Source organism: Cylas formicarius, unplaced genomic scaffold (assembly GCF_029955315.1).
Source record: "Cylas formicarius isolate icCylForm1 unplaced genomic scaffold, icCylForm1.1 PGA_scaffold_2__14_contigs__length_35257938, whole genome shotgun sequence".
Classification (NCBI taxonomy): Eukaryota; Metazoa; Arthropoda; class Insecta; order Coleoptera; family Brentidae; genus Cylas; species Cylas formicarius.
The window spans coordinates 17455708-17469710 of NW_026844319.1; the positions used below are offsets into that span (position 1 = coordinate 17455708).

At 35.3% G+C, this 14003-nt stretch overlaps 1 protein-coding gene across 1 annotated transcript in view; it reads left to right on the plus strand.

Moving 5' to 3' along the window:
* LOC132697795 (frequenin-1) overlaps positions 1-14003 on the plus strand; it is a 92291-nt gene that overhangs the window by 36402 nt on the left and 41886 nt on the right. The window contains exon 2 of the mRNA XM_060663448.1: positions 6796-6820. Within this exon, the coding sequence (XP_060519431.1) occupies positions 6796-6820 (25 nt within the window). The remainder of the gene's footprint in view (positions 1-6795; positions 6821-14003) is intronic.

Consider the following 14003-nt stretch of genomic DNA (forward strand, 5'->3'; position numbering starts at 1 on the left):
AAAATAAAATGTCTCGGGAACATAAAACGGCGTAACGCCTTTTTAATTGGTTGCTAATTCTAGCTTGCAAATAAACTTGACAAAAAGTCTCAGCAATTCAATTCCATAATCTCGACCCCTGGAATTAGACATTTAGTTCCTGCGACGAAGCCTGCGGGAACGCAGGAAAAGGCCCACGGATTAGCGAAAACGGATAAAAAGTCCCTCGGCCATTCGCAATTAATCAAGCTGCGAGAAACGCTTTCTTCTTTTCCGACGTTATCGCGCGGGAAAGTTTTATTTATAGGACGTTCGCAGGAAACTCCGAAAGTGCATTTTACCAATTAATCTTTAATGCCGGCGAGACTCTTATAAGGAACCTCAACTCGACCGTTGTCAGTGGACTAACGTGAATTAATTCATATAGGAGTGTTATTTAATTCATTGTTAAAAATGGAAGACGCCATATTTTAGCTCGTGTTGAGACTAAAAATCTATACACAAATGTGCGCCCGTTTCATAAATTTGGGGTATTCAATCGGCCTTGACTTGGTTAATATTCTTGGGATCCAACGTTCAAAATAAGTCTAAAAAATGCCGCTTTTAACGCATTACAGAACCTCGTTTTCCTTACTCTCTTTGGCATATAAGCAATTCTTCTTCTTTTATTTATAGTAACCACAGCAGCACAACATCAAAGCATAAACGATATGGACCAACAAAATCTTAAGTACATATCAAAATAACACATTTGTTATTTTTTCTATTAACACACGAAGAGACAAAGCAGTCAGTATAATTTGAGTTTTAGCGAAGCCACAAAAACACAAAAAAAAATCTTAATTCTGCTCTGAAATTGCCGCGAGCTTTTTCAGTATTGTGTAATGAAAAGGTTAAGCGCCACCAAACCCCCCCTTAACTTTCATTACAATCTTATTAGTAATACTCCAAGAAGATTGGTGGAGAGAGAAACCGCTCACGAAGAAAGGGATAAAGGAATTGTGGTCTATATGCTATGCACCCGCCCAGAACTATATATAATAAGTCTCTAATAAGATAATTATATAGTACCACTCTTTCCAAGCAGCGGAAAAATCCCATTTTATGGAAATTTAAAATGTATATGAACATTAAAGCAACACAGACCTATTTGAGCATCCGGAATAATAACGGTGAGTAATATTTGTACGGTTTTTAAGTCAATTTAATTTTTTAGATGGCTGTTTTGTGGTAAAACTTTTTGTATTTACCTTCCCAACCATTGCCAACACGGCTGGCGCTGGAAGTTATGCACAATTTTTGTTTTGCTGTCTATAGGTTCAGATATGTGTTTTCCTTTAGGGAATAAGGCGCTTAAAACAAATGCGCCTGGTCTGGGTGACATATCACCGTTAATGCTAAAGTACTAAATAGTCCATACATTGATAAATATATTACGCATATGATGAACTGTTGTGTCCAAATAAGTTACTTCTCGAATGAGTAAAAGATATCAGTAAGGAAAGCTTTACCAAAAGTTTCTAATCCAATGACTTATAATGATATCCGTTTGAGGGCAATTTTAAAAATTCACGAAAGAATATGTGATTTTAATAAAGAAGTCTGCGACACAACTAGCATTGCTTAATGTATTGGATGATAATTAGTGTTTGGTTTTGGATGGCTTACGATAGAGTCTCGGTGAACACTACAATTCTGTACTTTTTTAATAAAAGTCATAAACGATCCTGATACTCCTTCCTCGATTCTAGGGAAATACTGCCTCATCCTCTGTGTGCCCATGTGTTGGATGAGTTTTTCGTATAACGCCATAAAATATTATAATGCAATATCTAATAACCTGGTGAATTTAAATTGTAATACGTTTATAATGAAATATATGAAAGAATTACTGCATCTACAGTATTTGCTGTAGTGATTTTTTCTGTTTCTTTAAAGTTTTTCTTATGCATTTGTTATAACCATTCTTTAAAAATTCGTAACGGGGATAGGACGTCAACGTCAATTTCTTTTTATAATTTTGTTTATGTACTATTATGCCACCCACTGGTTCAGTAGAGTAGCTAATTCTAAGCTAGACTCCGCCAGTCGACGGTACAACTAATTGGTCTCTGTATTGTATGTTTGTTATGCTATTATCTGAAGCTAAAGTCTATTATTATTATTATTATTATTATTATTTTCCCCTAATCTCAGATTGCTCCGGTCAATATATTCAACCTCGGTCCTTAGACAAGATGGCTGAACTTGGGCAACCACTTTCGGTTTCAGATATCTTCAAGAACCCTGCGCACTATTCTACATATATCCAGAGGCACTGCCTTTTGCATATTGTTATAAAGTCTTTGGTTTCCAAAACTCAGGGTTTGAAGTCCTTCGTGTAAGCTTTTTGGGATCTCGCCCGTCACCCCGACAACAATGAGTATTATTCGCATTGACTGTAGCCTCCACATTTTTTTTATTTCATCCGCTAGTGGCAAGTATTTATTGATTTTCTCAGTATATTTCATCGATATGTTGCTAGGCAATGGTCTATGATGAAAGCTTTTTTTTTATCTTTTAATTTCAAGACTATACCCGGGATGTTGTTTGGTATATGGCGATCCGTGGAAATGGGTTTATTCCAGTATACTTTTGTGCTCTCGTTTTCGCAAAGGGTTGGGGGCTCATACAGGTAGTACGGTACCGTATCTTTTAGTCCTATGTACTGCACTCTGATCTCTTGGTGGACTATTTTAGCGACTTGGTTGTGTCTGTCGAGGTAAGCCTTATGTGCTAATACTTCACATCCTGCCTTATAATAATAATAACAATAAATAATATAGTAATTATAAATACCAGCCCTCGGCTGTACTCGAACATGGCAGAGCTATACTGTACTGGGATAGACCTATTACAACAGATAGAACAGTGGACTACAATAAACCCGATATCGTTCTTATAGACAAGAAAAGAAAAATGCCCTCATAATTGATATCGCTGTTCCACTCTCCCACGATATCAGTAAAACTGAAGCAGAAAAAATACAAAAATACGAAAATTTGGCAGTGGAATTGAAAAATATTTGGCAGCTCAATAAAGTGTTTATCTACCCATTTGTAATTTCGGCGGACAGAATCGTCTCCAAAAATTTAAAAGACATCGGACTTCCACAGAACATCGTGGAGTACGGGACAGAAGGCTGTCATACTACATATGAATGATATGAATATTTCTAAAAAAATTCGCAACTGTAACATTTGAGTATTATCTTCTTCTATAATTTTTGACAGAAGTATTGGTGGAAGGCTTACTCCCTCACATGACTTTGACAAATGCAGACTTACAAAGGACGTTTTTAAGACGTCACTCGCCATTTGCGATTCCCGTCGCGGGTTGCATTATAAATAGACGGTAAACTTAATAACGGGAACGTTTTTGTGCCCATAAACTGAGGTCAGTGAATAGTTAATCGATCAACGCTAAATTATTAACGACCTTATTAGCTGCCGGCTGGTCGCAACCTGAATTTGCGTGCACACACTTGCTCGCCTCGAACAATTTATTATGTAAATACACGTAAACGCTGCCGGTTTTATCTGGGGCATCGGGGATACGTCTCGAGATTAGAAAAAAAATCAATCGAAGGACAACCGACCCCTGGAAAAGCACACCCCCTTCCCTATTTGTTATATCGAATGATTTGCATACATGAATATGTAACGTGCACCCTTTCGCGTCATTTCTTTTCCTCCCTGAAAGTTATGTTATCTACGCGTGCCTTTATTTTGAGTTCGGGCCGTCTCCAGCGTGAAGTCGATGCGACAATTTTCGTAAATATCACACTATACAGTATATTTATTGCTTTCAAAAATTCGCCACACAATTTTTTCGCGAGGTATTTCATTGACATGATATAGCGTACCCAGTCCTGGTAATTAATTAGTCGAAATTTTGGGGGAAATGAACTTAGTTACTGGTAATTGGTAGAACGATAGTGGTGGAGATAAATAGTGGAAATTTTCTGGTAATAAATAGTTCATAGAATTAGAAAAATATGCTGTAACATAAGATGAGGAATAATAAAGTCCATAAGAAAATTAGGTATGAAATATCTCTTGTTTTATGTCAAAAATAATGAAAGAAATCAGTATATGTCTTTTTGACCACTTAAGCGAATAAAAGATGAAGCGTTTTTATTTAAAAATAATGGTCTGAAAGCAAAAATTGAAATACAATGGTTTTTCTAAATATCGGCTATATTATTATTTTAATTTGTTTTTAAATTTGATCAAAGATTAGGTTACATTGCTTTTTTTTTAATGTTTTTTTTATGAGGTGTCTTATCCTGAATATGTTTTATTTTTTAAGAAGTCGTTTTGCAAAAAAAATTGAATTAATTATTTTTTTCTACTCCCGTCTGGAAAATTACACACCGATCTAGCGTGCGGGAAGCGTCACTTTACCACGTCAGTTTCGCTTGGCACGAATCCGAGCCACTTCGGACAATTCCGGGATTTTACCGCACGGGTTTGGGAGCAATCGTATTCTTATTGTTTTGGGAAAATGTAAAAAACGTTGGTAAGCTTTTTAACTCACTCGTTTATTAAATACTTGTTGCGCTTGTGTCAAATATACTCGTGAGTCAAATGCCGTTTACCGCACTTGTTGCTATTACTTTTCCTGAGAGAATGAGAGAATCTGAATTCCACCCTAATGTCGAATTGATATTTTGTTCGGTCGAATTCTGATAAAAAAAACTATTTATGTCTGGTGATTCAGTAACGGGAACTAGGTACAATATTAGGTAAACGTTAATTTGGAAAAAAATATGTTTTGAAAACACGCTTTGCTTTGGTAACCACATTTTATTGTTCTTAATTCAACCTCTGAAAGTAAAGTACTCTGGTTTGTTCGAATATTTTCGGAAATGACTTTGAATATCTCCAAAGAGACTTAACTAGACGGTAAAAAGGGGTTTTTGCCACTCACACATTCGTAATAAATAGTTTTATGAAAAAAAAAAAAGTTTAGTTTAAGGTTAAATAAGAACTGGCTGCCTACCTTTATTTGTTAACTGATCATTTCTGTTGTAATATTTATAGGGCATCGATAATTGTGTTGTGTTTTTAATAATTAGTTTTGTGTGCATATTTTGTTTATTGAAATATTTTTAGTCAAGTTCAGACAGAACTGTTAGTGCCAGTGTATTGAAAGAATACCTTCATGTAGTAACACCTTATTACCTAACATCCTTCGTGAAGAGGTTCACTATCATTACAGAATATCATTTGAATAAATTAATTAATGATTAATAATGAAATTAATTCGCCACACAATTTTTTCGCAAGGTATTTCATTGTCGTGATATAGCGTACCCAGTCCTGGTAATTAATTAGTCGAAATTTTGGGGGAAATGAACCTAGTTACTGGTAATTGGTAGAACGATAGTGGTGGAGATAAATAGTGGAAATTTTGTGGTAATAATTAGTTCACAGAAATAGAAAAATATGCTGTAACATAAGATGAGGCATAATAAAGTCCATAAGAAAATTAGGTATGAAATATCTCTTGTTTTATGTCAAAAATAATGAAAGAAATCAGTATATGTCCTTTTGACCACTTAAGCGAATAAAAGATGAAGCGTTTTTATTTAATAATAATGGTCTGAAAGTGAAATTGAAATACAATGGTTTTTCTAAATATCGGCTATATTATTATTTTAATTTGTTTTTAAATTTGATCAAAGATTAGGTTACATTGCTTTTTTTTTAATGTTTTTTTATGAGGTGTCTTATCCTGAATATGTTTTATTTTTAAGGAGTCGTGTTGCAAAAAAAATTTGAATTAATTATTCACTATCATTACAGAGTATCATTTGAATAAATTAATTAATGATTAATAATGAAATTAATGAAGTTTGTTTAGTGAATATTGAAACTATTTTTTGCAGCTTCTAATTTTACGTTGGTTGTTCTTCACGTTGAAACAAAACAAACAGTTCGAGGGTTCACAAATGTACGTTTAAATTCATTGAATCTGTGAATTTTTGGAATTGACCGGATGTCACGGTACTAAAACTACCAGTCTTTCGGACTTAGAGGTATTGCGAAAATGTTAAGCGGAGATTCTATTAATTTCGCCTAGCACTTCGCGCCAAGCCGGGAGATGGCAATACATTTATAACGCGGAGTTTCCATCTTTAGCAATACGAGTTATTTATTTTTGTATTTGTCACTGTCACTGTCGACCGGGTATTCTTTTGTAAATTATGGTCAAAATAGTTTTCGACGTCGGGTGTTTTATTTTGGGGGCGGTAGCGGGGTCTTTCGTCGCCAGACACGGCAGGGCGATCCTCGGTCGTTTCAAACAAGTGAGTCGCGAGGTAGGAGACGAGGAATTCGTGCCGAGAAATTACGAAGAAGATTGCGAGAAAACCGACGACTTTTGCGTTTGCGAATGCTCCGGAGACGAGTAGCTTCAAAATTTTATCGACGCGTACGGATGATACTTTGACTTGCAAATTATTTGATATGGCGAAATTCCGGTGGTACGATTACGGATCGTTGTTCGCGGGGTTGTTGGCGGGGGCAGTAGTCGGTAAACACGGCAGGGAACTCATCCACCGTTTAAGCCCGCCCGTCCGCAAGATCGACTGGGAGGAAGTATGCGACCGCCTAACCTGCAGTTGCGGCGAATGCGACTAATTGTATTCGTGACGTACTATGTGAATGTCAAAAGCGTAATAAATTTCTGGAAATTTATCCAGCCTGCGTTCTTAATTGTTAAGTTAGTCGCCACGGGTGTGCTATTAACTCATGTTTGCTTTTTTTTCAGTTACGGAAAAGGAGATCCGGCAATGGTAAGTAGTTGGAGACTTTGGTCAAGAACGGTAAAACAGAAAGGACTGACAATACGCGAAGCGCATCGTTCGCCGGATGGATGACGTACTACGGCCCACTGATTTGGTATTAGTTACTTTGTATCTTATGTAACTGTAACAGGTCTAATAATGACATTCAAGATAAGTGGAATCCGTATCTAAATACTCAATTAATTATGGCTTAGAACTAAGCCCGCTTTGGAAGAATTAAACCGCTCAAAACGTGGATATATTTATAAACTGCAGCTGTTGAGGAATATAAAAACCTAGATAGAATCTTTCCGACTAAGTACACAACAACATCTACAAAAGAACAAGGAAACAAATCTACATGCATTTAAGTAGATCGAAGACGCACATGGTTATAAACATAAGGGTTAATAATTTTGTTTGTACTGTGAAATAAGTGTTCAATTTATATTTTAAAATACTCTTTAGTTCGCGCAACAATATACCGTTTTTACAATCTTTTATAATTTTGACATCCGAATGAGTTTAAGATATATCTATAAACTGCATTAAATTTCCAGCTGTTGAGGAATGTAAACACCTAGATAGAATGTTTGGTCACAGAGTAAGTACACAAAAAAACAAAAGTTTATATTACTCTCCGCAACATCTATAAACGAAATAAGAAAAAAATTCCACATTCATTTAAGTAGATCGAAGACGCATAGGGGTTATAAACATAAGGGTTAATAATTTTGTTTGTACTGTGAAATAAGCGTCCAATTTATATTTTAAAATGCTCTATAGTTGAACTGAGGCTTTTACTTGATGAAAATCCATTTATCAAAATAAATAAGAATTAAAAGTTCAGATTTTCACGAAATTATATATTTTGACATGACAATTGTTTCGACTACCCCGTGTCTTTATCAAATGTCAATCACTCATTCATTCATCAAATGTACATATACAGACCGCCTCCATATATAGACCGCCTCCGCATACAGACCGCCTCCATATACAGACCGCCTCCATATACAGATCGCCTCTCTATACGGACCGCCTTCGTATACGGACCGTCTTTGTATATGGACCGTCTTCATAGAGAGAACACTTTCGTAAATAGATTGTTTTCACAAAGAAATTATATTTTTATATAAACAGTCAATTTATCATTTTTTTTAAATACTCGCTCTACTGCGCTCCGGTCGTGATTAAACTGTTTGAAATAATATTTTTATATTTAATTAATTTATATTTAATAAAATTAAATAAAACTGAAAATGAGATGTAAATGGAAACATCCCTTAATTAAATATATTTTAATCTTATGTTTTTTTAGACACTCGCTCCGCTGCGCTCCGCTCGTGACTAAATTGTTGAATATAAGATTTTTATGTTGAATATAATAATTTGTTCTGGTAAAAGAAAATTAAAATTGAAATAAAAATTTTTTGGTACTAAGGTAGTTTTAAATACATATTTTTGAGTTTATTATTATTATGCATTATTAATTTATATTTAATTATATTTAAAAAAATAAAATAAAATGCAATGTGGCAAAAATTATTTTGTATTAAAAATGTAAGTAAAAAGATTTCCTTATTCGTAAGATGTTTGGTATGTAGTTTGTAAATATTACATGTGATAAAGACACGGTGTTGTCGAAACAATTGTCATGTCAAAATATATAATTTCGTGAAAATCTGAACTTTTAGTTCTTATTTATTTTGCTGTTTAGTTCGCACAACAACAACATACCGTTTTTACAACCTTTATGATTTTGACTTCCGAATGAGTTTAAGACCGGCCTGTTGTAAAGCGGAAGGGACCATTCTTTTCAGCATGTATACCACAAGTGAGGGCCGTATTTAAGATGTTAGCCGACAAGAACTGTGCCGTGCAGACTGTTGTATTTTAAGAGTAGGGAAATTTTCTTTGATTAAACTGTTATATTGATTTATATTAGTCTGCTTCTATAAATCTTCCTAAAACAGAACCTACTTGAAGTAGCTCGATTTAAAATTGAATTTGCCCATTAGATAGGTTAATCTTCTATGTCTAAAGCACATTAGAAAGTTTAAACCGATTTCCAATTTTAGGGTTTAACATAATGACTCTGCCTTGGAAGCAATACAAACAAAATCTTATGTAAATAATTGATTTTTAATGGAAGCTTTTCCAGTTTGCTATTGGTTGATTTGTGGGGGTCAGTTTTATGAAACAGCCGTCGAAGCTTTGGAGTTATTTCTATTCCGTCTTGTGTTTCTAATTAGTGATCACCAACTTACTGTGTGCCATTTTTATTGAGGTACCATATACATTTTATTACAATTTATTTCTTATCAGACTGAATTAAAGAGTTACTGCCAAAATTATAATTTTAAATGTGTTTCTGTTTCCGAATTCGACATCTGGGAAAAGTGGAGTCATAAAATTAACGTCCGAGATGACTAAAACACCGTATGCCACAGTACGTCACTTAGTTGTGAATGGTGTCCAAGAAGGAAAGACGCGGAAAATCGTGGGGTCCCAAAAAATCCACTTGACATGCACCACGCAGGAATAGTGAAACGGTTGATATACCATGCGTTTCAGAAGAATATTATTTTAACAATTAAAACTTGATATGAAGAGTTTCGTAGTATTTTGGAACAATGACTGTTACCTAGAGACTTTGGGTGCGTTCCTACCAAGAATTGGTTTTATTACAATACCATCAATAAGAGACAAGTTTTGATGGAATCAAGAAGAATTTGGGAATGAAGGACAAGATACGTCAAAACACGATACCGTCAAGAAAGGATGGATTGAAGCTGGGTGGGTAGCTAACGCTTTGTTGCTTCTTGCAAAAGATGTCAACAGTTGGCTACCCCAAAAAAATGACAGCAGACATCTTTGAAAAATGCTATTCTGAAAAATTGCTTCCCAATATTCCACCAAACAGTGATGTCGTGATGGACAACGGCAGCTATCATTCTGTACAAGCGGAAAAAATACCGAATTCATCCACTAAACAAGTCATTCAAAGTTTTTTGCTTGAAAATTATATGTGCTTTAAAAATTCCTAAACAAAGAAGCAGTTGTTGGAAGTTGTTAGACCGGGAACGTTTGATAAGAAGTATAATGTGGATTCAAAGTTGTTTACAGATGTTTAGAGAAGTCGACTAGTGCCACAAGTAATTATTAATGTGTGAAATGAGTTCAGCGACGATAGTGATTATTTTGATGTAAAATAATTTTTTTTAAATAAATATCTAACATAAACTCCGCCAGTCAGTACCGAAGTACGGTTCTGGAACGTAATTGTCGAATTGAAAATCTATGTATTGAAGGTTACAAAGAAAAGTCCAAGCGAGGTAGGTCTGCGGTTAGACCTTCATAATAATTTACCAAAGTTAAATACGGAATATCTCGCAAAAACGGTATATTGTTGAATAGCCTCGGTCTGTTAGACCGAACAAAATTTGAGTACGAGTTCATACTCTCATTTACATGTCGATGTCGTTTTGTGGTGGATTAATTAGAATATGATCGGAAGAAGTTAAAAAAGGAGCACTAAACCATATAAATTAAGTGTGATCTTATCTATGGGCCCTGCTTTAGATATTTTAAATAAATATAAATGATCAAAAATACAGAATTCCGGTACTCACTTTATTTACAATCTTAAACGAAAAAATCATGTTACTCACAAACTTGGGGATTTAAAACACATACTATGTAATACACTACATAAACTACTTGAAACCTTTATACTACTTGGAAAAAGTGCTGTAGTGCTTTCATTTAAGTCATTTTAATATTCAGTTCGAAATTCCCAAAACTAAGAAAACCAAATCTGTTTCCCGCATACTACAGATGCGACCGAATTATTTTTAAATGTTATGTAAAATTGGTAGACCGCATTAAGTTTTGTATATTTCGTTACATTCTCAGTTAACTCCCTAATTGTTGTTGGAAAAAATCCTTGCAGGAACAACGTTTATTATCATTTAATTCATTTTAATACTCAGTTAGGAATTTAAGAGACCAAAACTCTTTCCCGTATACTGCAGATGCCACCGGATTTGACAATTTATTTTTAAAAACAGCATTAACGTTCACATATATACGTATATTGTGTGTATTCTCTTTATATAGGGATTCTAATTATCACTGTACTGTAAAATTGGTAGACCGGATTAAGTTTTGTTACATTACCAACATTTATTCTTATGGGTACCTAGTTTTCTAAATCAGAATCTTCGAAACAGATGAAGGACGTGATGCTTCTGTTCCCAAAATGTTCCCAAAAAAGTTGATGGCAGCAGTAGTATAGTTGTTGCCTGTTCTAATGCACTTTTCGCTGGTTAATTTGAAATGGGAATCTTCGGAAGTATCGAAAATCCCGAACGGCGTTCGGTCTCATTTCGGAAAGGCTCGGAGGGTCTCGTTTCGCGCGGGAGCTCGATAAAGCTCGGTCTTGCAATTTGACAGTCTATGTTAGATATAGTTTAGGTATAATCCGAATACGAATTAGCAATAACCGAAACTGATGATTGGCGAAACATCAGCAAGTTTGATTAATGATTAACAGCAAAATTTCAAGTTTTCGCGGTGTATCACTCATTTAACATTCCTTAAGCTTCGTTATAGAAATGAGAAGTTATAGATAAGTGAAAACTGATTTTTTAAAGCAATAGATGATGAGATCGATACCGATTATGAGCTGACTAGATTTACTGTGCAACTTGTTCCAGCCACTTGCGAGTGAAGCTTATGGTAACACACTCTTAAGGACCCCTAACTAGCGTGCGGGAAGCGTCACTTTACCACGTCAGTTTCGTTTCCCATGAATCAGAGCCACTTCGGACATTTCCGGGATTTTACCGCACGGGTTTGGGAGCAATCGGATGTTTTCGGAGATATTTCCCAAGCTTTGATTTTTGACGTTTGTCAATTCTGGCGGTCACGTCAGTGAATATATTCGTGTTGTTTTGCGAAAATGTAACCAAAAACTAAAGGTCGTAGAAACAGTATAGTATGCAACACGTTCGATAAACTTTTTAACTCACTCGTTTATTAAAAACTCGCTCCGCTCGTGTCAAATAAACTCGTGAGTCAAATGACGTTTAACGTTTACCGCATAATAATAATATAAAATACTTACTAATCCCTGAAAAAATCTAAACTTTATGCCCATATTTGACCGACAATTTAGATAATATCCCCACCGAAATATCCCTGTCTCCTGGGCTTGCGAGAAAATTGGTTGATGCCAAATTGTAGTGCCACACTGTATAACCATATAAATATCTAGGTCACTCGCTTGCTCCCAGAATTCTAGCCAAATCTTCTAGTTCTACAGGAATATTCGATCGCCTCCACCTCTACATAGAGGTACGGGCTTAGTTGAAGTGACCTACTAGAGCACCTTCTAAATAAATTTCTAGCATTACATTGACGTAATCGAAATTTTATAATACCTATATGGTACCAGTGGTACGGTGCAATATACCCAATCCTACTAGTATTGTTCTCTCATACACATGTCGGTCTTGCATTTGGTCCTCCAAGTGTTCCTGGTTGTCCCTTCCTTAAAATGAACCTTTCCTGATTTGTTCTTGTATATCTCAGATATCTTTTTCCAGTAACTTGAATATACATAAAATAATTCTGCATATTTACCTACGGATTTGAAGAAGTAATAAAATGTCAACTTAATAAGATAAATCATTTAAATAAGTTTTAAATTAAATATTCCTCTAAAAATCGTTGGTCATAACCTTAAAATTATGTTTATTTATCACGTATAATTTTATCCGTACTTCATGTCTCAGCCGTGTCCGATGCTACAACAGCTTTTCGACCATCTCACTTCTTGCAGATTCCAACAATAAAAACTACCCAAAATGACTTCTTGAATATATGAGCCGACTACTTTTACTCTAAAATCATAAAGTTGTACCAATAATACGTATACTGAAAATATACAGGGTGATTTCAAAGTTAGAAACGGACCTTTCAGGAGGTTTCTGTTCAGAAAATGTATACTTGAATTAATTCGGTAAAGTGACCATTTATTCGGCTCCATTTTCCTTCGCCTCGAATAATTCGGCTAGAAAAGCTCTCGGTAAACATATTTTTCTTGCGAAACTCGTGATCGTTTGCCGTTCGTTTCGGCGCAAGCATTCTTTTTTATTTTTTACACGGACGGAATCCATCTTGTCGGACGCCCGGAATTTAGAACACGTTCTCTAGGAAAAGATTTGTAGATTTTAGTTTCTCTTATCGGCGTCGGGATCTGAACCAGAACTGCCTCGTGCATTGAGACCGATAGTGTGATTTGAAAATGGAAGTTTATGAAACCGAAACTTTGACTTTCAGAATTTACGTTGCAATTATCCAAATTTGCTTTCATAGAATTTAATGTTTGAAGATGATACTATTTAATCGCCATGTAGTCGTCGAGGCCTGCATTGGTTATGATAAAATTAAATCTGTCGTAGAAGATATATTAAATATCGAAATTACAGGGTGCGGTAAAATGATAGGTATTATTTGGGATGTTAATAAAAACCAAACTACATAAAGCTAACATTTTTTTTTAATTATTTGTACATTTTATGCCATTTAGGAACATTATTTTTTAAAAATGATGTCTTTTAAATGACGGCCATTATTGTTGATGCACTCTTGTAGGTTCTCGCGGAAGCGCATCATTACCTGATGGATCATTTCTTGGGGAATTGAGGCAATTTCTTGTCTTATGGCTGGCTTTAATTCTTCCAAAGTCCGCGGACGATGTGTGAAAACTCTCGCTTTCAGGTAACCCCAAAGAAAAAAGTCGCAAGGCGACAAATCAGGCGAACGTGGCCACTAGCCAAGATCACCCCCTAAAGACACCACTTTGTTTAGGAACATTTCTTGAAGAAGATTTAATGAACGTCGCGTTGTGTGCGATGTAGCACCATCCTGCTGGAACCAAAGATGTTCTGTTTGATCGTTGTTCAACTCGTTCACTTTTGGACGCAGGAAATTGTTAAGCATATCAAAATATCGATCTCCGTTGATTGTTACCGTTATTCCATCTTCTTCGAAAAAGTAAGGACCCCACACGCCGAATTCCGAGATTGCACACCAGACGGTGACTTTTGGACTGTGAAGTGGTCGCTCATGAAGTTCCTGTGGACTATTTGCTGACCAATAACGGAAATTTTGCTTATTTACG